The sequence below is a fragment of the Squalius cephalus genome (genome assembly GCF_949319135.1).
Source record: "Squalius cephalus genome assembly, chromosome: 14".
Classification (NCBI taxonomy): domain Eukaryota; kingdom Metazoa; phylum Chordata; class Actinopteri; order Cypriniformes; family Leuciscidae; genus Squalius; species Squalius cephalus.
Genome location: NC_137135.1, coordinates 28,642,902 through 28,670,075, shown reverse-complemented (window position 1 = coordinate 28,670,075; position 27,174 = coordinate 28,642,902). Strand labels below are relative to the sequence as shown.

Here is a 27,174-nt window from a genome sequence, read left to right as displayed (position 1 = left end):
GACTGGAGACCATCTAAAAGCAGCAAACTAGAAGGGTTTAGTGTAAAACAAACATATGAAGCTGTAATAAATATCTGAGAAAACATGCCTGTACTCAGGGACTTAAATTATATAAACTTATGGGGGGACTAGTATAGAGGATTTTCACTGGACCTATTGCAAAATATTGTATCGTATAACAGCTCTTTACAACTGCGATGCAAGTTTTATTAATGGTATGCAGATGCTTGTTGGTCTTCAATAACATGCCAAGTTAAAAACAAGAGAAATGTCTAGGATATATGCAAATATATAATGCTATGTCTTTGACTTTTGATTTTGTCATTTCGACGACATTGTCAGCAATCGTTATTGAGCATTTAAAGTTCAGCATTTATTAACTACTCTCTGGTGTGATCCACCACATATACCCAATAAGGACAGTTGAAGAAAAAACCAAAAAAAAACCCATGGCAAACTGGTTTCTATTGTAAAATTTTACTTATAATATTTATTATGCACAAGGTACAGTACAAAATCATGGGTCTCTAACATGGCAGCAATCTTTTTGCCCAAATGTCCTCAGGAAACTGTCATCTGCATTTCGTCCTCTTCATGGTATCAAGGGGGTACAGCGCTGAAACACAGCAGCAGATTTAGCAAACATACAAGAAACACAAAAATGAGTGAAAAAGATTATACAAGGTCCATAAATACAGAGACAAAAAGCACGACTTTGAAAGAAACACAGAGCTAAGAAAACAGAAGTACAAAGGTCAATGATGATGATGATGATGATAAAGATTTAAAAAAGCATCTGCATGATTAGGTTGCAAAAAAGAGCTATAGAACCAGAAATGAGTGTAAGGCCTAAAGGCATTGAAACATAATCCATTGGAACATATCTCTTTTTCCAAACATGTTCTGTTAATACAAACATTACTTCATTATATGAGGCAGTTTTTCAGTCAGGGATTGTACCTGGTGCACAATGATATTGCAAACAAAAGGTGCTTTTATCATTTTTGAGAATAAAGTGATGGTGAGAGAAATTTCAATATTTATAATCCTAAATCATACTGTTGCAAAAGTTAAACCATGATATGACTACTGGAAACAAAAATGGGTTCCAGTATGAGAATATCATAAGGGGAAAGACGGCATTTATTTGTCAAAATATGCATTTTTAAGGGTCATTTGCATCCCTCAAACATTAATGCATATATTACAGCTTACTTGAGTTTCAATGGAGGACGACCAAGCAGCCACAATGAACTTCCATAATAATTTTCATCAGCCAGATCTACAGAGAATGTTGAATGAGCTTTTAGCTTGGAATTATTAAATGGCAAAAAAAAAAGTTACGGGCTTCATGAATATAATTGACGCTTTGAGATTTCTCCTGATCTCTGAAAGAGTGCAAAACATTCAGAGGCACCTTTTAAAGTTTACCAGACGCATACAAACATGACTAAACAGAGCAGATCATAACCCCAAATTTGTAACAACGTGTGTGTGGGGGGGGGGATTTCTTTGACATTCGAATCTAAATGGATACCGCAATGAGGCATCTGAAGATTTTTGATCAGTATTTTGAGACCGTGGTAGAACTAGGGGAAGTACAGATAGGCCTCGTGTAACATCCATCTTATCTAAGAAGTACAAGCTCATCTTTCCTAAAAGAATCAAGACTCAAAGACATGGCACAAGCATGGAGAATGAAAGGTGATACAATCACTTCTCTAGACTTAACAAAAAGTTAAAACTAAAAGTTTCTTTAGTTTTGAGAATTTGCTGAGAAGTTAAGAAAAAAATGACAGGTTTCACAAAAACAAATGCAACAAGTGCATGACTGAAATCAAGCAGGTTGATGCTGGGTATGTCACACTTTGTCCTTCTTTGACAGTAGCACTTTTTTTTTTTTATTCACAAATCAGCTGAAACGATGTACTAGGACTCCTATTATTCATTCTCAAGTAGCCACTCAGCGATACTAACAGACAGACCTGAAGAAATCATTTCAAGCACCATGACCCGTGGAGCATAAAGCCTGATGATGTGGCTATGTCATTGTAATCACACAATGAAGGGTCTGCTGCTTTGGGGGGTCTGTGTTTTCTTTTTTAGAAATGATCAGACATGTTCTTGAAAAACCAAATTGGTTGGTCAATGAAATGTAATCAAAATCTATGCATGGCAGATTTCGTATTCAAGACACAGCAATATGGTTTGTGGTGCCCCATTTCAACCCCTGTGAGGTCATCCTTCTGTTTAGGATCAGAGAATGTAAACAAGTCAAGGAGGAAAATGTAAAAAAAAAAAAAAAAAAAAGCACAAAAGAGCACCAGACACTATATACCAACAAAAGGACTGTGAAGCCACAGTCCCACAGCACCAGGTCCAACCCTCTTTATGGACTTTTCCAAGAGGACTTGGGTTAAGAAGGCTTAAGAATGTTGCACATGTCCATCTTTCTCAAAAGTTGCTTTGCATTTAGCTGGGCATCGACAGAAAAAAATGGCAGCTGACTTTCCCTGCAGGTCACCCGCTGAGTTTGTGTGTTCGTGAGATGGATGTCTAGCAAAAATGCAGGAGAGCTCACTTTTCTCCTTCAACAGACTCATCCCATGATGATTCCTGGTCATCCTCCTCTACTTCCCCTAAGTCCTCAGTGCCTTCAAAGTCATCATCCACATATTCATACTCCTCAATCTCGCCTCGGACCACCTCCTCTTCATCTTCTTCCTCAAACCCCATGTCTCCGTAGTCCATTTGATCATCATCATCATCATCATCATCATGATCATCATCATCATCATCATCATCATCATCATCATCATCCACGACCTCAAGGTCTTCATCTTCTCCCTCATCCCCGATCACTCCTTCAACCACCTCGCCTTCATCGCTCATATCTTCCTCCTTGATGTCCTTAGAAGGGGAAGAGGGTGGCAAAACCACATTGTCCACTACCTCGTCTGTGTACGGGTCTCTTTGGGCTTGGAACGCGGGTCTGTTTGGGGCAGGAATGAAGAGCGGAGCAGCAGGCGGTAGGGCAGGCTGGGGTATCCTGCCGGATGCCGCCATATTGGGAAGTGGGGGTAGGATGCGCGTACCGGGCACATACTCTCGAATCTCGCCTGGTTCCAGAGGATCGGGGCCACACGGGTCGTGCTCGCTGCAGGACAGCTTGCCGTCCAGTTTGGATATGAACAGCATTCCCTCACGGTGCTGTTTGCAGTAGGAGTTGGGACACATCTCGCAGTAGGACGCTGCCTCCCTCCCGCACTCGTTACACTGATGCCACGGACACTCCCAACGGCCTAAAAAAAATTCACATGAGGCAGATTCAATTATGATTCAACTTGAATAAAATCCTGAAAAGCTGATTCAGCCACATTCTCAGATGTAAATTTATAAATAGCTGACTAAATAGCCAATAGTGGAAGAGTTTTTCCATTATTTGGCATTACAAAAGCAAGAAAATTCCTTAAAGTGCTAAAAATAATTTTGAAACATTCCACAGTTTAAAAAAAAAAAAAAAAAATTCTGTTTGTTTAAAAGACAAAACAAATGTTAAGTCGTATTTAATCTTTAAACCCAGGGACCCCCGGGGTGCCACAAAGAGGTGTGTAAAAAATTATAAAGAAAAAAAAAACAGATTTTACTAAATAATATATTTTTAGAGTTCACATTTTTATATATTAAGCATGTTAACAATTTATTAAAACATTTAAATGCTACCGTTTAATACTTCTTTCTAAAGACTGGTCAGAAACCAGGAGATTAATTATAAATATTTTACTCTTGACAGCCATAGCCATAGAAATAAATTAATCTGCATACTATCTCTTTTCACAAACTAGTAATAGCATGCAGAAAATTATGATTTTGTCATTCTGTAACACACAACCATTTGGGGTCAGTAAGATAAAAATAAAAATAAAATTAAGACTTATATTCCGCAAAGACACATTAAACTGATCAAAAATATCAGTGCTCTATTTCAAATAAATTAAATTTACTTTCATTCATCAAAGAATTCTGAAAAATATATTACGGCTTCCACAAAAATATTCAACAGCACAACATTAATAATAAAAATAAATGTTTCTTGAGCAGCAAATTAGCATATCAGAATGATTTCTGAAGGATAATATGACACTAAAGACTGGAGTAATGATGCTGAAAATTCAGCTTTGCATCACTGTAAATTACATTTTAAAACATATTAAACTGAAAACAGTTATTTTAAAATATAATAACACAATAATACTGTTTCAACAAATCCAGCCTGGGTGAGTATAAGAGATTTCTTTCAAGAGCTTACTGACCCCAGACATATGAACGGTAGTGTAACATAAAGGATTTCATCTATTTTTCATCATATTTTTTTCCCAAAACATATCAACACAAGGAAGAAAAAAGGGAGCCTACCATGAATGAAAAGCATCATGATCAAACTTCAGAGCAAGGTATAATAACATAAGACAATGAAACAAGTTAAACAAGTTAGATACAAGAGACTCGTGCTGTTTGAAAATGAGTCACTCACCTGCAGGTCTCTTGGACAGATTCAAACAGTCGGCATGATAGACCTTAGGACAGCCGGGCTTCTTACAAGACACAATCTGTCCTCCATCACCACAGTAGAAACATTCATCCTCTCGCTCCTTGGTGACCGCCAACTGACTCTTCCGCTTCACTGCAACCTTCTTCTTCAGTTTACGTGCCTTGTCGTCAGATGTGGGCTGATTCTGAAGAGAAAGTTGTCACATGGAGTATGATGGAATAGGTAAATAAGGAAGTACAACATACAAAAAGTGCTCAATATTCCTTTAAAAACAAATTTTTAATAAATGCAGAATGCCATACCTTCGGTCTGACACCAAGGAATCCGCTGCAGTTAGATGCCCCACATTTACACACCGTCTTCCCGTTGCCCAGACACTCCAAATTATAGTTGAAAGTGAGTTCAACACCTGAGAACAGCCGCCAAACCTATTAAATATGCATTCACCCACTTTCTAGTACCATATTATCTACTTCAGATTTCAACACACCTGTAGGAATGTCCTCTAACGCAAACAGTCCGACCCTCGTGTCTCCATTCACTGTCCACTTCTGCGTCTCACAGTTTGGCTGGCAGCTGTGGTTCATAAAACGAGCTTGGTTTCCTTTCGGCCCGGCATCTATGATGCGATCCTGCACGTACGTGGAGAACACAGTCCGGTGTCAAGTTAAGAGGAGAACATGTTATCAGGAAGATTGAGAATCGACTCAGGTGACTGACCTTATCCAGTGTGAGCATGTAGAAGTTACAGATGTCGTTTTCCTGTGCGTGTTTGATCCTGGCTCGACACTCCTCTTCGTCAATGACCTCTCCAACATATTCATTCACGAAAGCTCCCTATTGGTGAAATGATGTAATTAAATGGGGAATTGAGACATAATATGCACAAATAATTAATGTAAAAAATATAACAATGATATATACATGCATATTAGTGATGCGCGGATCGCGGAAATTTCCGCAGAACTCATTTTACAGTAACACTTTTTTTTTTAAAAACACTTTTTAAAACTCAATCTTTTACTTCAGTTTTCAACACCTACGTGTATCTCTTCGGGGAAAACCAGGGATCAGTCAAGTGCTATGTATGCGATATTTAACGTCTGTAAAGCTCTGTATATGACAAACTTATAAAGCCTATATCCAGCATTTGCTTGGGTTGAACATATTTAATTTCTTGTGTGTGCTTGGGAAGTTGCAGTGACGGAAACGGTGACATTCCAATTTAAGTTTGAAGGGAGAGTTAGAGAATTAGAATAATTGCAATGTGACAATCGTGTGCGGCTGTCTAAATCAGAAAAAAATCATAGGTTCGGGTGGATGTTAGGCAGATGATTTATTTTCAACAGAGGATTCGGGTAGGGGTGTGCCGGTTTCAGAATTGGTGATGACGGTTATGTTACGAACCGTCACATTTGACTCACGTCATAACCGTCATCACCAATTCTGAAACCGGCACACCCCTACCCGAATCCTCTGTTGAAAATAAATCATCTGCCTATCATCTGTCCGGGGGGCGTCGTCAACCATCCGCTGATTGTTTTGCGGTCTATGGACGATGTAATGCTCTGCTGATGCGAGCCGCAAGAAAGCATTTGTCTGTTCTAGAAAGGATGCAGCAAAGATATTTAATGCTAATGTATGAGGCATAGGCCTACGCTGAGTTTCATTCATTTACGATGAGATGCGCTCTAGTTCAACTTCACAATGCAATGCAAGTGAACGCGGCGCATCGGAGCCTCAATGTGATGGTTATATTGTCTCCTATATTGCTTTTTATTTATTAAATACATGCAATTGGTTGATGAAACATTTATTAAAATTAAGATACAATTTGTACAAAACGAAATTCGCTTTAAAGAAATGCTTTCTACAAAGCAAAACTTAATGAAGTGGTAAAAATGATGTCTGACGATTTACAAAACAAAACTTCATCAAGTGGTAAAAACCATGTCTCCCAATTGCAAATGTTCATTGCTAATGTTTATTATTGCAAATGTTTTTCATTTGTTTAATAAATCTCAATGATGGCACATCACTATATCATAGCTTTTATTTCTATCTCAAATGATTGGCGGTCGCTTGGCAAAGAATCAAATACAGTTGGAAACGACGTAGACCATTAATAACACAGACTGTTAACAATTGTTTTTAATTAGTATTTAAACATTCTCTATGATAAAAAATGTTTGTAAAAAATATTTTAATAACACGGTTTTGGCGGTTATAGAGTTGTAATGACGGTGTTCAACTATAACCGTCGGTCTCACGGTTATATGCTAACCGTCACACCCCTAGATTCGGGTAACGTCAGAGCTGATCCACGCATCTCTAATACATATACATACATTTATATTTATATAAAAAACAGTTTGGCAACAGTTCTTCTAAGCCTAATTGATTGAGTGTGAAGCTTTTCCTTTCTTAAACAAACATCATAGCCATATTCCAGGATGAAAAAGCCAACATTCATCAGACTCAAAATGTGAAAGAATGGGCGGGAGGGAGCATGAAGAATCATTTTCACACATGAATATTGGCACCTCTGAGTTCAAACTCATTGAAAGTCTTTGGGATGTGCTGGAGTAGACTTTACAGAGTGCTGGACTCTTGCATTGTCAATACAAGATCTTGACCAAAAATTGATGCACCTCTTGATGGAAATAAATGTTGTGATGTTATTTCGAACAAGAGGTGCATAGATTTTTGGTCAATTCCCGACCCCAAGGGCAGGATGACCTGTCACTCACATAAGATTTTAAATATATCATATGTCAGTGAAAGAGTGCAAGCATATTCCTCTAAAATAATTTTGTATTTTCAGCTTCAGAATCATGAAAATTTTTATTCTGGAGTTACCAATGTCCTACCAGCACCAAGTCCAAGTCTATTCATTTACACCAACAATGTAATAATGCGTTTCACTTGGATATACATCACAATAGGGAAGAAAAGACAATCGCAACTTAATTTTTTTTCAAAAGCAAGTAAAAAATGCCCACCTTCTTGATGTCAGACACACTGCGTAAACCCCACCCACGTGACAGTGTCCTGAAGATCTCCACCTCGGTGTATTGCCGTTTGGTGAAGCTCTGGTTCTGACAACTCTCCCCTGCTGGACACACTTGAGGATGACACTCGTACAACAGCATGCGATTGATGCACTCCGAGTCGATGCCGCACGGGTTCTCGTCTGAACCTTTGCAGTTGCAGCGTGGTATCTCTGACTGATCTGCTGTGATTATTTGCACCTTCCCTATTGGTCTGTTCACCTGAGCGAAAAATCGATCAGTGTACATGAGATCAGTGTTACTATCTGAGAGGGGAGCATTATAAATTTTATTAACACAAAACATGTCTTAAAAGAATATTTCATTCTCACCTTTATGCCATTCAAATGTTTTTTTTATTTATTTTTTTACATTCAACACAAAAAGAGAATTTGAGTAATATGGACTTTATGTTCCTTTTTGTCATCAAGAAACTGTTGCTTTATGGAAAAGAGCTAAATATATAGTTCTTAAAAAAGTCTAATTTTGTGTTCCAAAGACAAAAATAACAGCATTTGGGTTAGAAATGACATAAAAGTGAGTAAATAATCAAAACTTTGATTAAATACTAAGTTTTGTTAACAAATGATTTAATTTAATTTAATTCATTATTGTCATTACCTTAATATGTTTGTATGGAGGAGGTTTCTTGTCGTTCTTCCTGTCTTCTTGAAGCTGTCTCATCTCTTTCTCTGCTAGCAGTTCCCTGAATCTTTCTGCTGCTTCATTTAAAGCTAAGAAAAACAAAAAAGAAAATTATTTAAACCAATTTTCTCTCAATATCGAAAGAATACATATTTTAAATCAATCATAACATTAACTAAAATTACTCATAATGTTCACTCATAATGTTAATGATTTTCCACAAAAAAAGCAAACTTAGAAAAGCATTCTGACCCTCTGTCTAAAATTAACCATTTTTGAGGGGGGGGGGGCTCTTTCAAGGCATGTCAATAAATGGCCACTGGTATGATTGGCTAACATCATTGCATAGGAAAAAGTATCCAAACAAACACATAATCCTCCGATACAATCCGGAACACATTAAAAATAGAGCATCCACAGAGACGCAACATTCTTTTACTCTTCCTTTTGTCCTGTTGTCGATAGACTCAAGAGCATAGAGTACATCAGAAATTGAATGGGAATCTGTGTCCACCTTATTTTTCACGCAAGAGTGGGCGGGGCCATTTGTAAATTTAATAAGTCTGGCTTCTGGTGTCATCCACTTCCAGTTATTTTTTGCTGTACAAAAAAATCTTGTTATGCTGCTTGATACTGCAATTCACAGAAAATAGCTTACTTCTGCTTTGAATAATAAGGAGGATATTATATCCAGTGTAGACAGTGTCAGTGATTATAATGGGTTCTATTTGCTTTTGGCCCGACGCTTGCATCCGGTGTATGTCAGCCGTTAAGCATCTGAATTCCTGTGGGCGGGGCCTATGGTGCAATGATTTAAAACGACTTGTCGATGTCTTGCTTTAGAGGCAGTCATATGCAGATTTATTTGCTTGTGTGTTGTCTCAGATCCCACAAAATTACCATCAAAATACCATCAAAACAAGCTGCTTTTGGAGTTTGATTACATAAATGTTTATTTTTTTAAATAATGGAAGACGTTGAAACTTGCTGTTTTAAAGGTACAAACCTCTTATTGTCAAAAGATCAAGGAATTGATTAGATTTCTCATGTCATGACCCCTTTAAAATATAATCAACTGGCATCCTCAACACCATATGGTAGCATACAACTTCTATAGTGACTTCAACTTTTATGTTTTCCAACTAGGGCTGTCACTTTTGTGAAAAAATCCTGTTCGATTTTTTAGACATATGTGTTCATTGAATCGATTGTAAAATCGATTTTCCATGTCTAAAGACGTTTCAATTTTAAACTCCAAATATGGGCAAATCCACGGACAACTAACAGGCATTAGGGCGAACGTAGGGCGCTTGAGACGCGCACAAGTCAGCAATATTCCTGTTGATTTATTGGCGTGAAGTTTCGTGCACAATGACAAACAGGAGTGCAACATTCTCGAAAAACAATAAGCTGAGTGGACTGCCAGAACATCAATGAAAAACATTACTGTCTTCAACATGCCCGTGTTTACGGTTAGCAATGTCAAACAAATTTCGCCTACGTAGGCGATTGTAGACCGTAGCCCGAATCTGTATCTGTATGCATGAGACTGTCTGAATACCGGCAGAATTCACATTTTTGTAGTAAAACGAGAAACATTATGCAGAAGAATTAATTGCTGTTATGTGTGTTTGTCAGAGTTGCTGTGTGACCCGCGTTCGCTGCGGGCGTATCGTGACGAGCTGGACGCGCTCCGAGAAAAGACCGTTAAAATCGATTCCCTATTTTCGTTTTCGAAACTTGTGTTGGTTGGTCCGATCGATCGTGCAATCGATTTTCGAACGTAAAGTGACAGCCCTATTTTCAGCTCTTTTTAAATCAGTCAAAATATCATAAGATAATAAGACCGATTTCTTCCACATTACAAAAGGATCCACGTCAAGCTTTTGTCCAAACCAATGTCATCATGTCATATATCTCTTATTGGTCCAAAATCCTTCTCCACATAGCTTTATTTTAGTCATCAAATATGTTCTGACTGGTTGTGATGGTGTGGAATCATTAGCATTAGCAGACAAAACATGTGACTTAATTAGGACACTGTATTAGATAACTGCTAGAATGTAAAACTACCTTTCTTATAGATGGCATCTGTACCCTTTCCCATTTTTTCCTTATTGTTGGCATCCCCTTCCATGTAGGGAAAACAGCGAGCCTGATATGTCCACACATAGTCTTTGGAGCCAAAGAAGTGTACAGGAAACTCCCCCACCTCATGCCTCATACGGTGGATGTTCTCAGGAACGTTTTTCGGTTGAGTCACTTCAGCAGGCCACCACCTGGCACAAATGCATCAGTAAATATCATCAATTTTGCACTATAATTTTTTGAGGAAACATTAGTGAAACACACACAAACCTGTAGCGGCCCACTTTCACCCACAGAATGTCCTTGTAATGGGGTTTCTTTCCAGCTCGACAGTCGTTACAGAACCAGCTTCCCTGGGGCATGTCAATGTTCAGACACTCACGGTGAAAGGCAGCAGGGCAAGATTCACAGCAAAGCAGACTTCCTCCTAAAGAAGTAAGGGCCCATTTTTTGACCGTTTAATCACCAGCCAGGTAAATATTGTAAGTCTTGTTAAGCACCACTGATAGAGAGAGAATAGTGAAGAGTGATGTACGTACCTTCAGAACACACAAAACACCAGCTGACATTAATGTGTTCATGGTTTTTGCACCCTTTGCGTGGAGTGAAGTGATTGGGGCACAGGAAGCTGTTATTGGCCAACGGAACGCTGCCAGCAGCCATACAGTAGTCATTGGCATGGTAGGCCACAGGGCAGCGCACACAGCGGGTCAAACGGCCTGTGAGATAGGCAAGTTATGATCACGAACACATCCTTTTGTTATATTTGAAACAACAGATTTTTTATTTCTTTAAGTCAGTGAGTTTTTAATCTTTGCATATGTAATAGCTGAATGATAGGCACCTTTGGAGATACCAGGGTTGGCGGGGTTGGTGATGTAGCAGGACAGACAGACGTGGAGGGAGCAGCGAAAGCCGCGGTTCTGAGCGATGGTGGGGGAATGTTTCAGTATGCATTCCATGTGATAAAACTTCCCACACACAGGGATCATACACCTCCTGACCTCCTTGTCAGGCTTTTTACACACAAAACATGTGTGCACACCTACAGGAAGAAAAGACACAGACATGCAAATCAGAATGTTACAACTCTTAAAGTCACCATGAAATCAAAAATTGACTATTCTCATTTTTCTTTACAGAATACTGCAGTATTTATTTATTTGTTTATCCGTGCACATCATTTATTTTTAATTCATGCGCCCTCGTAAATCTTTAATCTAAATCAGTTCCCCTCCCTCTTGCAGCAACATCTCTTCTCTGATGACGTCTTTACTAGCGTGAGGGTGGGACAACCTGTCAGATCACAGCAATAGCAAACCACAAACATCCAATCAAATCCCGATGGTCAAAACCAAGTCCCACCCTACATTTTTGTTGGTTTTACTCAGGCATATGTCACAATAGAGAAGAAAAAACTATGGCAACTTCCGTTTCATGCTGACTTGAATGTGTTCACTGTGTAATCGTTATTGAACTTAACTCTTTTTTATGCAACTGGATTCTTGAGGACTGACTGCCTCATGAATCGATCGCAATCTCATAATCTGAAGGAGTAGATTTTGGAACTGACACAAGATAGATCCTGTGTTAAGTGCTGGTCACTCACCCGTCTTACACTCTTGGCAGATAAACCGGCCTTTAGGTGTCTCCGTGAGGCCAATGCACTGCAGATGGAAGGCACCACAGCACTGCCCCTCACAGAGGAGCAGTTCGCCTGTCTTCTCACATACCTACACCATATAGTCCCAAAACAGTTTTACACTGAACAGCTATGATCATTTTTTTTAAGCTATACACTACCATTCAAAAGTTTGGGGATGGTAAGAGCTTTTAAAATGTTTTTATGCTCACCAAGGGTGCATTTATTTGATATTATTTTAAAAATACAATATAAACAGTAACATTATTAAATTTTAATGCCATTTAAAAATGGTTTTCAACTTAAAGTTGTTAACTGTAATTTATTAAAGTTGTAAACTGCATTTTCAGCAGCCATTACTCTTAGAGCTTAGATTAAGCCAGGATTAGGTCTTAGTTTAATTAGCACATTTAAGTAACTTTTATAAATGTTCCCTATAAAAAAAAAAAACTTACTTGTGTGCAACTTGAGACAAAACAATAGCATTGACATTTTAAGATATGCCAGTGCAAGTTTTTTTTAGTTAAAAGTGCTCAAATTCTTAAATGTCTTCAGTACCAATTTGAATCCATTTAATGCATACTTACTGAATAAAATGAACAATTTCTTAAAAAAATAAAAATAAAAATCTTAGTGACAGCAAACTTTTGCATGGTAGTGTGTATCAATATATGACCAAGCTCCTAAAGCAAAAGGACTAAAAGAGGGCAAATTATATTGCTTAAATCTAATATTATTATTTGCATTTAACATTTGGTGATATATAAACATTTTACCTGGCAAACATTCTCCTTCAACGACGCACCTCCACCTCTCTCCCCTGATTTTCTATTGGTCAACAGTCCTGAGAAGTCACCTGACAAAGAATCTCTGCTTGAAAAAGCACTGTCATTGAGTCCTGCTCCAAAAACCTGAAAATGAAACACAAAAACAGTTATATATCTCTATAAATAGAGTTGACGAATCAAAGTTTGAAAAGAAGGTTTGGAATGACACGAGGGCGAGTAAATTTTGACATCATATTAATTTTAGGCTTATAATAATAATAACCTCAGAGATCAGGGAGTCCTCGCCATCGGTGTGTGGCTCCTTTGCCTGAGGCTTTGCCGGGCTACACTGCTCTCCTTCAAGCTGGTTCTGGCAGACAGTGGGTGTGTCCGGCTGGATTGGGGACAATGTTCTTATCTCATCCTCGCTTTGTGCAGCCACTGAGGATGGAAATAAATTTCATTGCAATTTTTTTGAAAATACAATGGTGGATCACTTATAATATTCTCAATAAAATACAACATATACATGGCAGAATATAGTCACGCATGAAAAACAAACCTGATACAACACAAGGGCTTGATGCCGTAGGTTCAGGCTCTTCTTGTTTCTGTAAAAACATCAGTATCATTGCTTGTCAGATTGTCTAAATTACTATTAATAATATTACTATTTAAAAAAAATTAAATTACTTTTTGAAACATTACATTTACATTAGTAATTTAAAAATAAATGTAATTTAGATTGAATGCCAATATTACTATTAAAAACATTCGGTTTAAATGGAAAGCTCACCCAAAATTGAAAATTCTGTCATAAATCACTCACCCTCATGTCGTTCTCAACACGCAAATTTTCATTCATATTTGGAACACAAATGAAGATATTTTTCTGTCTCTCTGTTAACAGCTACACAACTACCACTTTGACTCCTTAAAAAGTTCATAAAGAGATCGTAAAATTAATCCAGATGAATCAAGCGGTTTAGTCAAAATTTTCTGAAAAGTCACAGTCGCTTCATATGATGAACAGATTGAATTTAGGCTTTTATTCACACATAAACATTTATCAACGCACACATCAGTTGTGGTAAACGGAAGCTCAAGCATGTTCGCTTGACGTGCGAGAATTCGGTTGAGCTTCTGTTTATGTTTGCTGATCAATGTTTAAATGTGAATAAAAGCCTAAATAAAATCTGTTCATCATATAACGTGATTGAGTCTCTTCAGAGAATTTGGACTAAACCGGTCAATTCATAGATTCATAGATTTTAGTTTTAGATTTTTGTTATGATTAATGCTACTATTACTATTCTTACTATTATTGTATTATCATATAAGACTATAATATCATATCTTCCTCATCCTCCAGTTATTATTTTTACTATTATTGTCATCATCATCATTATTATTGTCATCAATATGTTTTTTAAATGTATTATTATTTATATTACGTCTGTTGTACATCTGTAAGATGTTCCTCTGTTAAGATACTTCCACTCACACACACAGTTACACTTGCACACACAAACACACACACACACCATGTTGGCTGTTGTTATGTATGTTTTGTTGGCCTTGGTGTTTTTTGTTGTATCTGTCACCTGTAAGTATTTGTTTGCATAATAAAAAAAAAAACCTATATAAAAAAGATCTTCATTTGTGTTCCAAAGATGAACGAAAGTCTTAGGGGTTTAGAACAACATGAGGGTGAGTAATTACTGACAGACTTTTCATTTTTGCAACCCTTTAAAGCCCATCCCAAAACATTACCTGCAAATCTTTGACACCTGAGTCGTCTTGGCTGTTATCGTGTTGTTTACTCTCCTTATTTGGCAGAGATAAAAGAAAAACAATGCAAAAGACCCCAAAACATGTAATAATTTTTCACGAATCATACAGAGACCACAAATTCAGCACTCACCCCTTTCTTTGGGACCTTTACAGAATCCCCCTCAAAGGTGCAGTCTAGAATTTTATGCACAGGCTTACGTGGCCTCTTTCTATCTGAGGATGCTGCAAGAGCAATATAAAGTATGTTTATACATAGAGCTGAGTTAAAAGTGAAGTAAGGTGTCTTAAACTACACATTCTTACCAGATTTCTTCTCACACGACTCTCTGTCTAACGTTGTGCCTTCACAGGATGGCGATAACGGTAAAGGTGGAGCGAGACCATCTGGCTGTTGTTTCTGCTCATCTGGTGTGGCCTGCTCAGAGGGTTTTTCAGGTTCGATCTGTTCTGATGCAGGCTGTGCAGCATTAGTGTTGGTGATCCAAGATCCCTTCAGGAAAGGTGTGAAATAAAATTATTCATATACAGCAATACAGTTTGCACACTTCAGGAATACCTCACCCAAAATTTAATTATGCCATCATTTTGATTTTTTTTCTTCTTCATTTTTCATTTAAATTTTCATCATTTTTCATTTAATATTTTAAATTGCACTCTACCCATCTCCCTAACTCTAAAATCTCATTTGCAAACGTGGCACCTCGGGTTGCAGGTTGCACCACACAAGTCAATGACACCAAACATCATTGCCTCTAGCATGCATTCGAATGCATTTTTCTTTTTGCCATTTTTGAGGCTTGATAGCTATTGTATCCATTTACTTGTACGGAGAAGAGAAGCATATTAAAAGCTCTAAAAATATTTTTTGTGTCTGTGGAAAAAGTAAAATATATTTTTAAATTACATGAGGGCGAGTATGATGACACAACATTCATTTTTGGGTGAACTATCCCTTTAAATACCAAAAACAGATCAATGTATGTAGGTTGAAGTCCATTGGGTCAACAGAAAACAGTGTAAAGTGTTGTAGAATTAGCTTACCGTTTTACAGGATTCAGGGATTTTCTTTGTTTTCTTCTTTGTGGAAAATATTTGATCATATTCCTCACTCCATTCAATCAGCCTCTTGCTTGGTTTTCTCAGTCTTTTGTTTTCTGAGAACAGAATAATTCATTGAATTTAACATAAAACATTTATGAGATTTTTTTACTTTTGAGACTTAATATTTCAGGATTTACCTGAAGCATCTTTTTTATCAGGACTATCAGAATGAGCAGTTTCTTGAAGACTGTCTTTGAAGACTCCATTTATCTCTGTGGACACCTTCACTACATCTTGATTCAAACAAACCAATTCGTTTTTTGGCTTGGTGCTTTTCCCAATGCCAGACTGAAACGTCTGCCATCGCTTTTTAGGAGCAACCTTGGAGATGGCGCCCTTGCCACAGACATCAGGAACAGCATCATTGTGAGAGTTGGAAAGTTCCCCTAACAGAGGCAAACCCTTTTCAAGTGTATCCAAACCTACTGATGAGTTCTGCTTCTTTAGTGGAGATCCTAAACTGTTCCCATCATCGTGTTTTTGCGTCTCTTTTTTCACCACTGATTTTGGCTTGGCCTTGCTCTGTTTTGAGCTGTTTGGCGTTGACGTCTTTCCCTGCTGACTGTTCTGATCCGCAACCGCCTTCCAGTCCTTTTCACAAAGCACCTCATTCGTTGAGTCTTCTCCAGGTGGGATGAGAGAAGGTTCTTCCCTGATGAGAGAGGATGGAGATGTGGGAGGGAGAGTTAAAGGTTTCCCTTCCTTCTCCCGGCTATCGTGCATGTCCTTCAGGAGCATTAGGAAAGTGCTGAATTTGTAGTTTGAATCCGCACGGAGCGAGGGTTCTCCTGAACTGCATTCCTCTTTGACAAGAGACCTGAAAGAAAGCTCCTTCATATCCTGGAGAGCATCCATGGGAGAGACAGAGGGAGACGGGAAGGACGAAGATGATGTGTCCGAGAACATGCTCTCGTTTATTATTTTTGCGGAATTGAGGGAGGATTCAGTCACCTCTGACTTGGGTCCTTTATGTTGAGGTCCATTATGAGCACCATTTTTCTCATTTCGGATTCTGGTAAACTTAATAAGAGTTGGGATTGGGGGTGTGTGGGAGATGGAGGCATCTGTGGACTCTTCACTGGCCTCCGTTTTTACCTCCCATTGTTGTTTTAACAACTCAGAACGGTCAATGGGGGACGAGCACTTGAAAATCTCTGAGCATTCATCGCCAGCACATGGTGAGCAAGACTTTGGCTCCTGACTTAAGTCTTTCTCCTCGGTTTCTTCGCTGGCGGCAAGTGCTCTAGACATTAAGCCACTGCTGGCAGGCAAATAGAAGGAGTGCATGGCGAAAGACCCATCTGACGACCCTGGGGAACTGCTTTCCTTCTGTTTGGAGTTCGTAGCCCTAAGTGTTTTTTCTTTGGGCGTTGACTTCTTTAGCTTACTGTTTGTTGTGCATTTTATACTAGACTCTGTTTTCTTCACCGGCTTGTTCGCAATGGCTTTTTTCGTCTTTTTACTTGGCTGTACTTTTTTAGGTTTAGTGCTTGATTCTTTTGCCACCTCTACCTGCAGTAATTCCTCTGAGCGTTTGGGGCACAGAATCCTCGGGACAGAGTCAATATCTGAATACGGACTATCTAGGAGGTCTGATTTGTGCCGTTCAGCAGCTGTGGAAGGTTTGTAGCTGTCCAATGATGGGTTTGATTTTGATTTAGATGATAAAGAGCACTCATTTAGTTTCAAAAGAGATTTTACAGTTGAGCTATTCTTTTTAGTTGCTTTCTTTTTGCTTCCAGTGACAGGTTTTCCTCTGTTCTTAACGGATGCATCAAGTCCATTGGACAAAAGTGAGCTTGATGATGTGGACTGTCTATTAGACGTTGGACAAGTGGGACTTTTCGGTGCCTTTTCTTCTGTAATAGGCATGTGCACACCACGAATTAAAGACAATGAAGGTTCACTATTTAACCATTTGGTCAGTGCTGCCTCTGCTTCCGAGACACTAGCTTTCCATGATGACATTAGACGCTTGGGAACCTGTAGAACGAACAAAACTTGTAAACTTTCTATCAAAAGCATTGATGTCTTTTAATGATATTCATTCACTGTTCAAAATATAATAGCATAAAAAGTTGCAACACTTTACCGTGTATTTGTAATCTTTGTCCTTCTGTCTTCCTCTCCGTCTCAAAACCGGGAGTTTTTCAAACTGATAGCCTCCTTCAAAAGGAAAAGTGGCTTTTGCCGGAACCCAAGCTTGATCTATGATCTCCCCAAACATCCTGACAAAATAGAGGCGGCATGGCCGACGACTGGGATCTGCAAGAACATGTCATCATTCTGTGACAATATGACAACAATGGGTTCTGAGAAAAGTTAACCTAGAAGATGTTTTGGTTTCAGCGGTAATAATGCTAAATATTCCGCTGCATGCCAATTAGAAATATAAATTAGTACATAACCATTTAATTTCTTGAACAGTGGAAATAAAATAACATTTACACTTTTTATTGACTGTCTTACAACATACATGTGGAATAAATTCTATTGTTTTAATGATATAGACAAATGGTCTGCAGAAAGTCAAAATTAAAGGATAAAAAGTGCTGATACTTTATTTTAAGGTGACGCACACATTACATGTACTTACTGTAGTAATAACAGTAAATAATGCATAATTATAAGTAACTAAACCTAAAGGCCCGGGTATTCTTAACTTTCCGCATTCCGCTTCGTCTTCAAAGTATACCCCTTTGCCAGTGAGTGCGGAAAGACACGTTCGACGCATGCGTACTATCTAGTGGACTTTGTTTTCAAATGTTCAAGTCACTCGCACATGAGCTGTTGTACATGCATCGTCCGTGCAGACACAAAAATTAGGCTGCATGCGTACAATGTGTGCGGACCCTCCTGATGATGAAAATGATGTCACGTGGACAATGCGAGAACCGTCTCGGAACGCGGAGGGCCGAAATATACTTTGGGCTTAAACCAAAGTAAACTTATCCCTATAGTAAGAGCATGTAGTTAATTAATATTACTCTGTACTTATTTGTGTTATTACACTGGAACAACTTTTCAAAATAAAGTGTAAACAAATACAACACATATATCATGTTAATAACATGTCCCGTCATCACAATGTCACATCAGATGAAAGTATATAAACAAATTAGGCATCCACTATGAATAGTCTTCCAAAAGGATATCATTACAAAATAAATCACCTTTCATTTTGGTGTGGACTTCAATCTGTGGGTCAGTGGTTACATGACAGGGCCACCAGGGTCTGCGGTTGAATTTGGCCCACACAACATCTCCATCAGAGTACTTTACACCAGGGAGCTGCTTCTTCTTTGGGCTGTTGGACTTTGGGTTAAAATAAAAAAATAAAAATTTCAATCATCATTTATTAAACATCAATCACATGATACCAGGCTGCTTAAATTGTTTGTTTAGGCTACTCTTTTAGCATTTCCGATACTCTCACCTTTGAAAAAGAGCAGTTTGTGGGTGACAACTTAACTGCAACCCACACGAATGAGTAAAATACAGGTCTAGTGTACACTCGGCCTTTGTCCTTACTGTGACAAAGATCGTGGCCAAATAAAGTTAAAAAAAGAAATATCAGCCAACAAGCACTTGGAGTACACCTTTGCTTCGCTGGAAAAAAATGAAGTTGAACTACTAGTCAACAATTCAATGCAATTTTGTGGTTCAGCTGTGTTCAGCTTAAGGGAAGGTAATACAAATGACTTCTGTCTATGACAACTTGCAATTTAAAAACAACTGGGCAATACAACTATAAATAAACATACCTCAGCCTACAAGTAGCAAATGTGTTGCTGATGTCAAGTTATATATAGTCAATATAGAATTGTGAAAAAAAATTAATAATAATTGAAAAAAATGGTTTTCAAACAAGTTACCTACACACTCCTGAACCTTCACTGTGTGCAACTGGTCAAAAATTCACACTATTGGTTCAGCCAATGTTGCAGTGGCAAAGCAATGTTTGATAGAGCCATTGTCAACCCTTTTAAACATTTTAATGATAGACTAACAAATTGGATAATTCAATTTTTGAAATTATCGGCATTAGCCTGTTAATGTGGTTAATTGACAGAAGTTTTTCTGCCTGGTGTCAGTTTAAAAATGTACTGGGATTTGTTATACTGCACTTTGGGTTTTTTTTCAATGTCAATTTTTTTTGTCAATTATAAACGAACTTTATTTTGGTTTAATAACAGCAGCACTCAAGCTGCCCCACACATTTGTGTAAAACCTGATGATCGTGTTCTTCAGCATGATTTGAGATGATCTTAAAAAAAGTCATATTTCTTTGAATTTAATGTTTATTTCAAGGTTTAAATATAATTTTGAATCAATTTTTTAGTGTGGTTTCGGACCTTTGGATCCCACTATGTGTGCATGAATATGTATAAATATACACTGCATATATTTTAGGGGTGCACCAAAATTTCGGCTATTCAATGTCCACAAACTCGTAAATGTAGAGAAGGTCATTTTGCTAAATATCTTCACTACATGTTCATTTTATTTTGACTAGTGATGTCTTCATTATTTAATATATGTTTGAATAAATCTGTCATGAAATAGGTTATTACAGTTTACTGCCGTTTAACTGTTTATATTTCACCAAGAACCTGAGAAGCAATTCTGTTATAACTGCCTAATGTGCAATTTAAATGTTTTTACAACTGAGTTTTAGCTATTTGAACGTTGATTGTTAAATAACTTTGATTAATTAATTGATTCATTATTTTCGGCTTCGGCTGCATCCTGAATTTTCGGTTTTGTCCTAGGATTTTCATTTCGGTGCATCCCTTTGGTGCATATATTTATAAATGGATTTCCTTTTACTAAACAACAGCATGATCTTAAGTGGAAACTCTTTAACAAAATATCTCTGTTGTACACCTGTTAGGGCAAAACCACAATCAAGACAACAAAACAAGTCAGCTGAATATAAAAATATCTTACAGGATTTGAATGGGAGTCACTAGGTGAATTTGGTCTTTTAGAGAGACCAGAGTTAAATATTGAAGCGCTGTTCCCAGTGCTGGGCAGATCACAGTCACTGTCTGAATAATCATCCATACTATCAAAATCCTCCATCATGACCTCAACAGGCAAATGCGAGGGACTAGCAGGAGGGTCAGACTTCACTGTATTTTTAGCAACAAGGTTACAACTTCCATGTTTGTTTGTACTTAGGTCCAGCCTGTGGCTGCTTTGAGACTTTGTATTTGCCAGATTTCGTTTCTGGCATTTCTTTGACGTGTCTTTAAACTTTGCCACCGCTTCTACCCCACCATCCTCGTCATTATCCTTGCTGTCCCCACTGTCAAACAGTGTTGACTCAAAATGCAAAAATCCATTTGGGATGGATGGAAAGTGTTCCAAGCTATCAGAGCTTACTGGTGAGAAACCATTTTTGTCCCGATCCTGAATAGTAGTCCTGTCAGTGTTTCCTTGCGAATTGGACGTGTGGTAAAGGCCTATTTCAAACTCACTGCCACCGATGGGATTGTGCATGAGCAGTTTATTTCGCCCGTGAAAATCCTTGTCCTGCAAACTCATGTCCGCATGGTTCACCATAGTGGTCAGGTCCTGAAGTCTCCTCAGCGGGCTGTAGTTGGAGGTGGATTCTCTCTGATTGTACGCAAACGGCGATGCGGAGAGCTTGTAGCCAGAGTTCAAGAAATGCATGGCAGACCCCTGGTCCCCCTGTCGCTTTGTGCTCTGGTGTCCACAGGAGCTGATGCGGCTATCAAGTGCCTTGGACTCCTGTGGATTGCCACGACACTCCGAGCCATCCCTGCCAGTCACTTTGTAGGACTGATTCATGTTGTCATGGCTCCATCCTGCAACAAAATAAACAGGAAAAAGCTTTTAGAAGATGTTTTTAAGTTAAATAACCCGTAGAATTATAACTCGGGGTTTTCTGAACTTCTAAGGGGTTTGTAGCAACTGGCTGCAGAACACTATTGAGTTGTGCATTAAAACAAATGTTTAAAAACAATTAAGCACCAAACGAGATGATTCCACATTAATGACATTTCTTAAAAGCAAAAACACTGTAATATTGCAAAACACCAGCAAGCACATGCAATATCCCTGCTGAAAATACAGCTGAAGCTGTTAGCTGGAGCGAGTTGGAAGACCACCTCAGACCAGCAATAAACCAGATGCCAGTTTAAGGCGGTCAAGATGGTTTACTGGAGCATGGTAGCCGGTCGACCTGCTACTGACAATCTTACACCGGATAGAAACCAGCTATCATGTTCCAAAACACAGCTAGCATCTTAAAGTGGATTTTGTAACAGGGTCGCTGCTCGGGTTTAAGCCGCAACCCTAGTAGGCCGTCTTGTCAAGAATCCATCAAGACAAAGATAAGAAAGCTTGAAAAACTCAACATGAATCGCTATGTCGAAGACACTTTCATATGCCCATACTGGACTGTTTAAAGATGACCTCTGCCGCGAATTCAGTGTGAAAACGCTGGTAAAGTATGTATGTTACATTATCATCATGTGCATCAACAGTTCCCATACAGCCGTACAGCAGTAAAGTCACCCACGACGGTAAGATAAAAAAAACGCAACAAATACAGTAGGTACAGGAGAGAAATCGCCGGTTTCTTACCATTTACGACTCGGTCACGACAAAATCACTGGAAAGCCCTTCAAATTCGAGCATGTAGCGTTACTTTTGGTCAATTTGTGAAAGCGGATCTGCAAAATCCCAGCAGCATTTGCACCAGTAGGCCCGGCCTCGGCGGCACTCATTTCTATCCAACATCAAAAATGGAGATGAATAAATAAACGAGATAGAAACTGAGCGCCTGTCACTTTCCCCCGAAGCACCACGTCAATACATCGAAAGCACGTTTTTCAGCGGCCACGATTTCTATTGAAATACATGATTGTTTGCCCCGCTCGCCGAGTGCCCCTGGTTGTGTGTGTGTGTGTGTGTGTGTGTGTGTTAAAACAAGCCCTGACTGACTGCCTGTGTATGTGTGTGTGCTGGTGAGAGCGACCAATCGGCACAGCACACCCAACCCCCAGTCAGTATACATTCACATCCACTTAACCCGATTCACTATTTCCCTGGTACATCTCTCTCACACGAAGTAAATGCATGTGGACAACGTGCAAGCAAACGCAAGTTCAACTTTGTCCAAAACGCGTCATGCATACAGTCACAGTCGAAGCGGTGCTTGTTGGGTGCATGAAACGATAAAACAGTGAGCATTTGCTTTTTAACCCTCACGCCATTTGTTTCCTTGAGCTAACAAAGGCGTAACTTCCTCCATTTTAGAGAGACGGTCCGTGCTTTGCAAGGTAGCCGAGCACACGAAGTTATATGAGGAGAAAACACAATTTATTGGTCTCGATTAAAATACACAAGCTCCAGCATGCTTCATTTTCTAAGTTTTCTTTGCGCATTTTGTGGGTGGTTGGAAATTAGGCCATGCCACGCATAAGTGTAATATGTCAGACCGTTATGGCAAGCGGATTTAACATGTGCCTTACTAGTAACTATTGTTGCCTTCACGAGCTAGCGGAAATTTCTTACTTCCCACTTCTGAAGTCATGATTATGAGCTCATCACATCCAAATTTTGAATTGAGAGGGCGTATGTTTGCAATTTTTTAACTAGGAACTGTAATAATTCCAATAGAGCGTGAAGGCAGCATTACGGCCTTTTTGTGTTATTACTTATTTTTATTGTTATTAGCCTATAGTTATTAGTCTATTTTCCAACTGTATGCATTCTTACTAGTAAGGTTTTTAATTACTATGAATTAGCCAGGCTGACATATGGCAAGTAAATATTACTTAGATTTTTATAGAAAATGGTGTCTCATAGGTCGGCTACTAATATCTTATTTTTAAATACTAATAAACCTGAATTAGATACCAACAAAACGGGGGAAGCTGTCCCCACAGAATTCAATGGCAAAAAAAAATTGTAGCCTAATTAATTTCTGTAACAATGGAATAGTTATTTGTAGGCTATCCAGTGAATAAATAATATCTCATTAAAATTAAAATAAATAAAAAATATAAAATAAAAACGATAGCCAATTAATCGTTACTGGATTAGTCAATAGTAATTAAAAAAACGCTGTGTACTACTAACATAGAAACTGATGAGTTAGATTAAGGGAATACATGTTAAGATGGCTTGCCACATACATCAGTCAACCTCTATTGTGTCATGAGATAAAATGTAACTCATTTTTAGACCTATTACCCATACGAAATACGGTAGATATAGAAGTGGAAATATATTTGCAATAAAAAAACTATACTAATTTGTCAACTTTCCCTTTTTCAGAATTTGGTCGTTATAGCTTATCCGCAGTCAGTGTTTGTATAGTCACGGATTTAAAACCAGAACAAAGACAGTAGGAGAGAACCCATAATTTGGCTGCTGTTTCCATAAAATTTTAGTCAATTGAACAAGAATGTAAAACTTTTATTTTACATTACCATATACAATTATGTGCATTAAAGTGTTTATGTAATTAACGTTCAAGGTAGTATTTTAGTTATGTGTTTTGCCTTAGAATATTTTTGAATAGTTTCCTATCCAGCTAATGCAAATTCATTTTTTTGTCTATAATTTAGTCTATACGTATATTTTATTATTGAAACAGTTAGTCATACATTAATACTAGAGTCACATCATAAAAGAGACATTTTAATACCAAGTCAATTGATATTTAAACATTTTGTAAATCATCTCTTTTTTTGTATAGAAATGTGGTTCAGCAGTTTTTCCACACAATTTATATTTTTGGAGTGATAATTGTTTATTTTTATCAGATCAGGTGTATTCAATTACACAAAACTGAGACTTGTTTTATCCCAGCGGTTAAAAAAAACAACAACAGTAACATGGCATTTTAAATGGGATTATTAATCAGCAAAACAATTTTGGGTGGAACAGTGCACACTGGCTGATATAAACTCACAGTTATATTTACAAAAGCATGTGTAAAGGTTATGCCATTGCTGAAATCTGTGATTTGACTTTTTATCAAAAATCCACATCATCCTCTGTCTTAAAAGGGCACCAGACATTTCATAAATACAACAACAACAACAAAAAAGATAAACATATTGTTAGACATTACAAACAAGAGCACTTTCACATACACATCAGGGGAACAGAGGAATTATTACTGCTGATCTGATTTTTCAAGTCAAATGCTATGTCCTAAAATCTAGAGTGAAACAAACCAGGTGTGATGAAGACTGTAACTTTACATCAAAACCTTTATGGAAAAGGTAAAGTTAAATGTAAAACAACACAATTGAAGTTTCTCTACATTTCACTTGAGCAAAGTCTAAGGACCAAAAAGATTAATATGTGTTCAATACTGTAACTTTATTTCACAATACTACCGTCATGCACATCTGTACAATAGGATAACGTACGTCATAGCGAGAAAGGTAATGCTAATGGTCTTTGGAAAAAGATACACAAAAGGATAACACTGGCACATACACATGAGTTTAGGTATCAAAATCCATCTTTTTTTTCTTCTTTTTTTTCTTCCTTGCAAGAGTTTGACATTGCAAACACAATTCACTGTGACTTTGGACATGCACCCACATCCCTAGTCCCTCTTTGCAATAAATTAAAAAAAGGTTTTCACTCTGTAGTGTCTTTCTCTTTCACAGCAGCTTCGCACAAGGCCCTCTTCTGCATCATGGTGTAAGGGAACGGTGCACCATTGCAGGCGCCATAGTCCAGTTTATTAAGCCTTGATAGTGTTTTGATGCTGCCTGGAGGCCTACCTGGGCTCACCTTGTAGCCTGCAGCTTTGGTAGTGCCCAGTGGCCTTCCTGGGCTGGTTTTAAAACCTGCTGCTCTGGTGGTCCCAGGCGGTCGTCCCGTACTTGTCCTGTACCCTGCAGACTTAGTGGTACCTGAGGGCCTGCCTCGTCGTCCGGACTTCCCAAGGCCCTTCTTTTTCTTAGAGCCCTCTGGAGCATCTGCACCCCTCATTCGAACGGTTTGGGAGTGAAATTCATTCTGGGAGTCTTGCATCTGGCAAGACATGGGCTTGATCATGCTCTGTGGCAAGGGGGGCAAGTTTGGGAGTGGCAGTTGTAGCGAGGGAGGTGGGACAGTGGGGTAAAATTTGTTGGACTGTGAACTGCACAACTCAAAATGACTGGCTGGGTGTTGCCCATCATCCCCAATGCTACCCAGACCATAGTCGTTGCTGTTGCTGGCTACTTGGTGCATCATTTTCTGTTCAAATAAAATATATTTTAAAACGTTAGATTGGAAAAAGATAGAGTGGTTAGTAAAATGTTTATTTGTATTGTAAAATAACAACCGAATATTAAAGTATTGCAATTTATACTTTCCAAACATCTTACAACGAGCGCGTGCATCGCAACTGAGTGATTGACGACGTCAATCAAAAAGAAAACAACAGGCCTGTTCAATTAACCATGGAAAGTTATGCAGAGAGAGTCGAACTATGGAAATAGTCAAACTTTAAGTATGTCACAATGTACAGCAGGATAAGCAAACACAATGTTTTATCACAAAAAGCCAGGGACCGCAGAATATCTCTTATGCAAGTCCATCGTTGTCCTGTCATTCTGCACGTTTGGTATCTTTTTTTCCCGGCGCTATTCGGTTTTTAATATATAATATAATAGTCTAAAATAAAATGAAATGTAATATAAATTAGATGTAATTTTGCGTTAAATAATGCAATGAAGAAAGTACTTTACCTCATCTGGAACGCGGATCACGGAATGTAATGGGTTAAACATGAAACAGATCTATCTTCCATTCTTGAAAGGAAAAGCATCATTTTATTAACGCACTAATATGCACATTCTTGAAGCGCAAGATGCTTTCTTTCCGAACGATCGTGCTAATTCTGGTTTAAGGGATGGATATTTTTTCCCTGAACCGCTGAGGTTTAAAGCTGAAAGGCAGCCATTTTCACTAGAAAAAATAATAAAATAGTATGAATAGCTTATACGCATGCGTCAGCTACTGATAGGAATTTATACTGTTCTTCAGCAAATACCAGAAGGCCCTGGTGTCAGCTCACGCGCCACTTTTGTCCTCGATATTTAAATATACATTTATTTGGTGGTAAAAAAATATTTTTTAATTATTATTTCTATTAATTTAAGTCAGATTTGTGTTTAATGAAAAGCTCATTTATTGTGAGAGCTTACAAAAGAAGAAAGCGCAGTCAGTTCGCCGTCACAGAAATAAAAAATAAACTATAGATATGAGAAAATATATATGTTTAACATAATCACATTATAATGTATGATATGATATCATTAAATATGGATAACAAAGTGTAAATAAAGAATGTTAAAGAAAGACTACTGCTTCACTTTCCAGCAACAGAACATTATTATTAGCCTATACTTATTGTTATAAATTCAAGAAAGATCCTTCAATTTCCAGCAACTAGCATAATAATAATAATAACTCAACATTATTATGATTATTTACACCAGACAAACCTATGTAGCAGTTCTCAAATTACTGTAATTCCCCTTGTAC

The 27,174-nt window shown here is 38.0% G+C and overlaps 2 protein-coding genes across 2 annotated transcripts; both read right to left on the bottom strand.

The window, feature by feature from the left end:
- Positions 1 to 1,642: 1,642 nt before the first annotated feature.
- Positions 1,643 to 22,757, bottom strand: nsd1a (nuclear receptor binding SET domain protein 1a). The gene is made up of 24 exons (XM_079893301.1): positions 22,255 to 22,757; positions 20,590 to 21,473; positions 18,813 to 18,954; positions 17,732 to 17,904; positions 15,777 to 17,622; positions 15,580 to 15,692; positions 14,842 to 15,028; positions 14,669 to 14,760; positions 14,518 to 14,571; positions 13,307 to 13,355; positions 13,028 to 13,185; positions 12,754 to 12,888; positions 11,945 to 12,068; positions 11,180 to 11,380; positions 10,875 to 11,054; positions 10,606 to 10,762; positions 10,321 to 10,526; positions 8,224 to 8,336; positions 7,555 to 7,824; positions 5,273 to 5,389; positions 5,043 to 5,184; positions 4,855 to 4,961; positions 4,535 to 4,736; positions 1,643 to 3,302 (listed from the first exon to the last, which is right to left on the bottom strand). The coding sequence occupies exons 2-24, from the start codon at positions 21,454 to 21,456 to the stop codon at positions 2,578 to 2,580; spliced, it is 6,360 nt and encodes a 2,119-aa protein (XP_079749427.1). The 5' UTR covers positions 21,457 to 21,473; positions 22,255 to 22,757; the 3' UTR covers positions 1,643 to 2,577.
- Positions 22,758 to 24,560: 1,803 nt separating this feature from the next.
- LOC307170624 (UPF0461 protein C5orf24 homolog) lies at positions 24,561 to 26,619 on the bottom strand. The gene is made up of 2 exons (XM_079891809.1): positions 26,376 to 26,619; positions 24,561 to 25,881 (listed from the first exon to the last, which is right to left on the bottom strand). The coding sequence occupies exons 1-2, from the start codon at positions 26,415 to 26,417 to the stop codon at positions 25,276 to 25,278; spliced, it is 648 nt and encodes a 215-aa protein (XP_079747935.1). The 5' UTR covers positions 26,418 to 26,619; the 3' UTR covers positions 24,561 to 25,275.
- Positions 26,620 to 27,174: the final 555 nt, after the last annotated feature.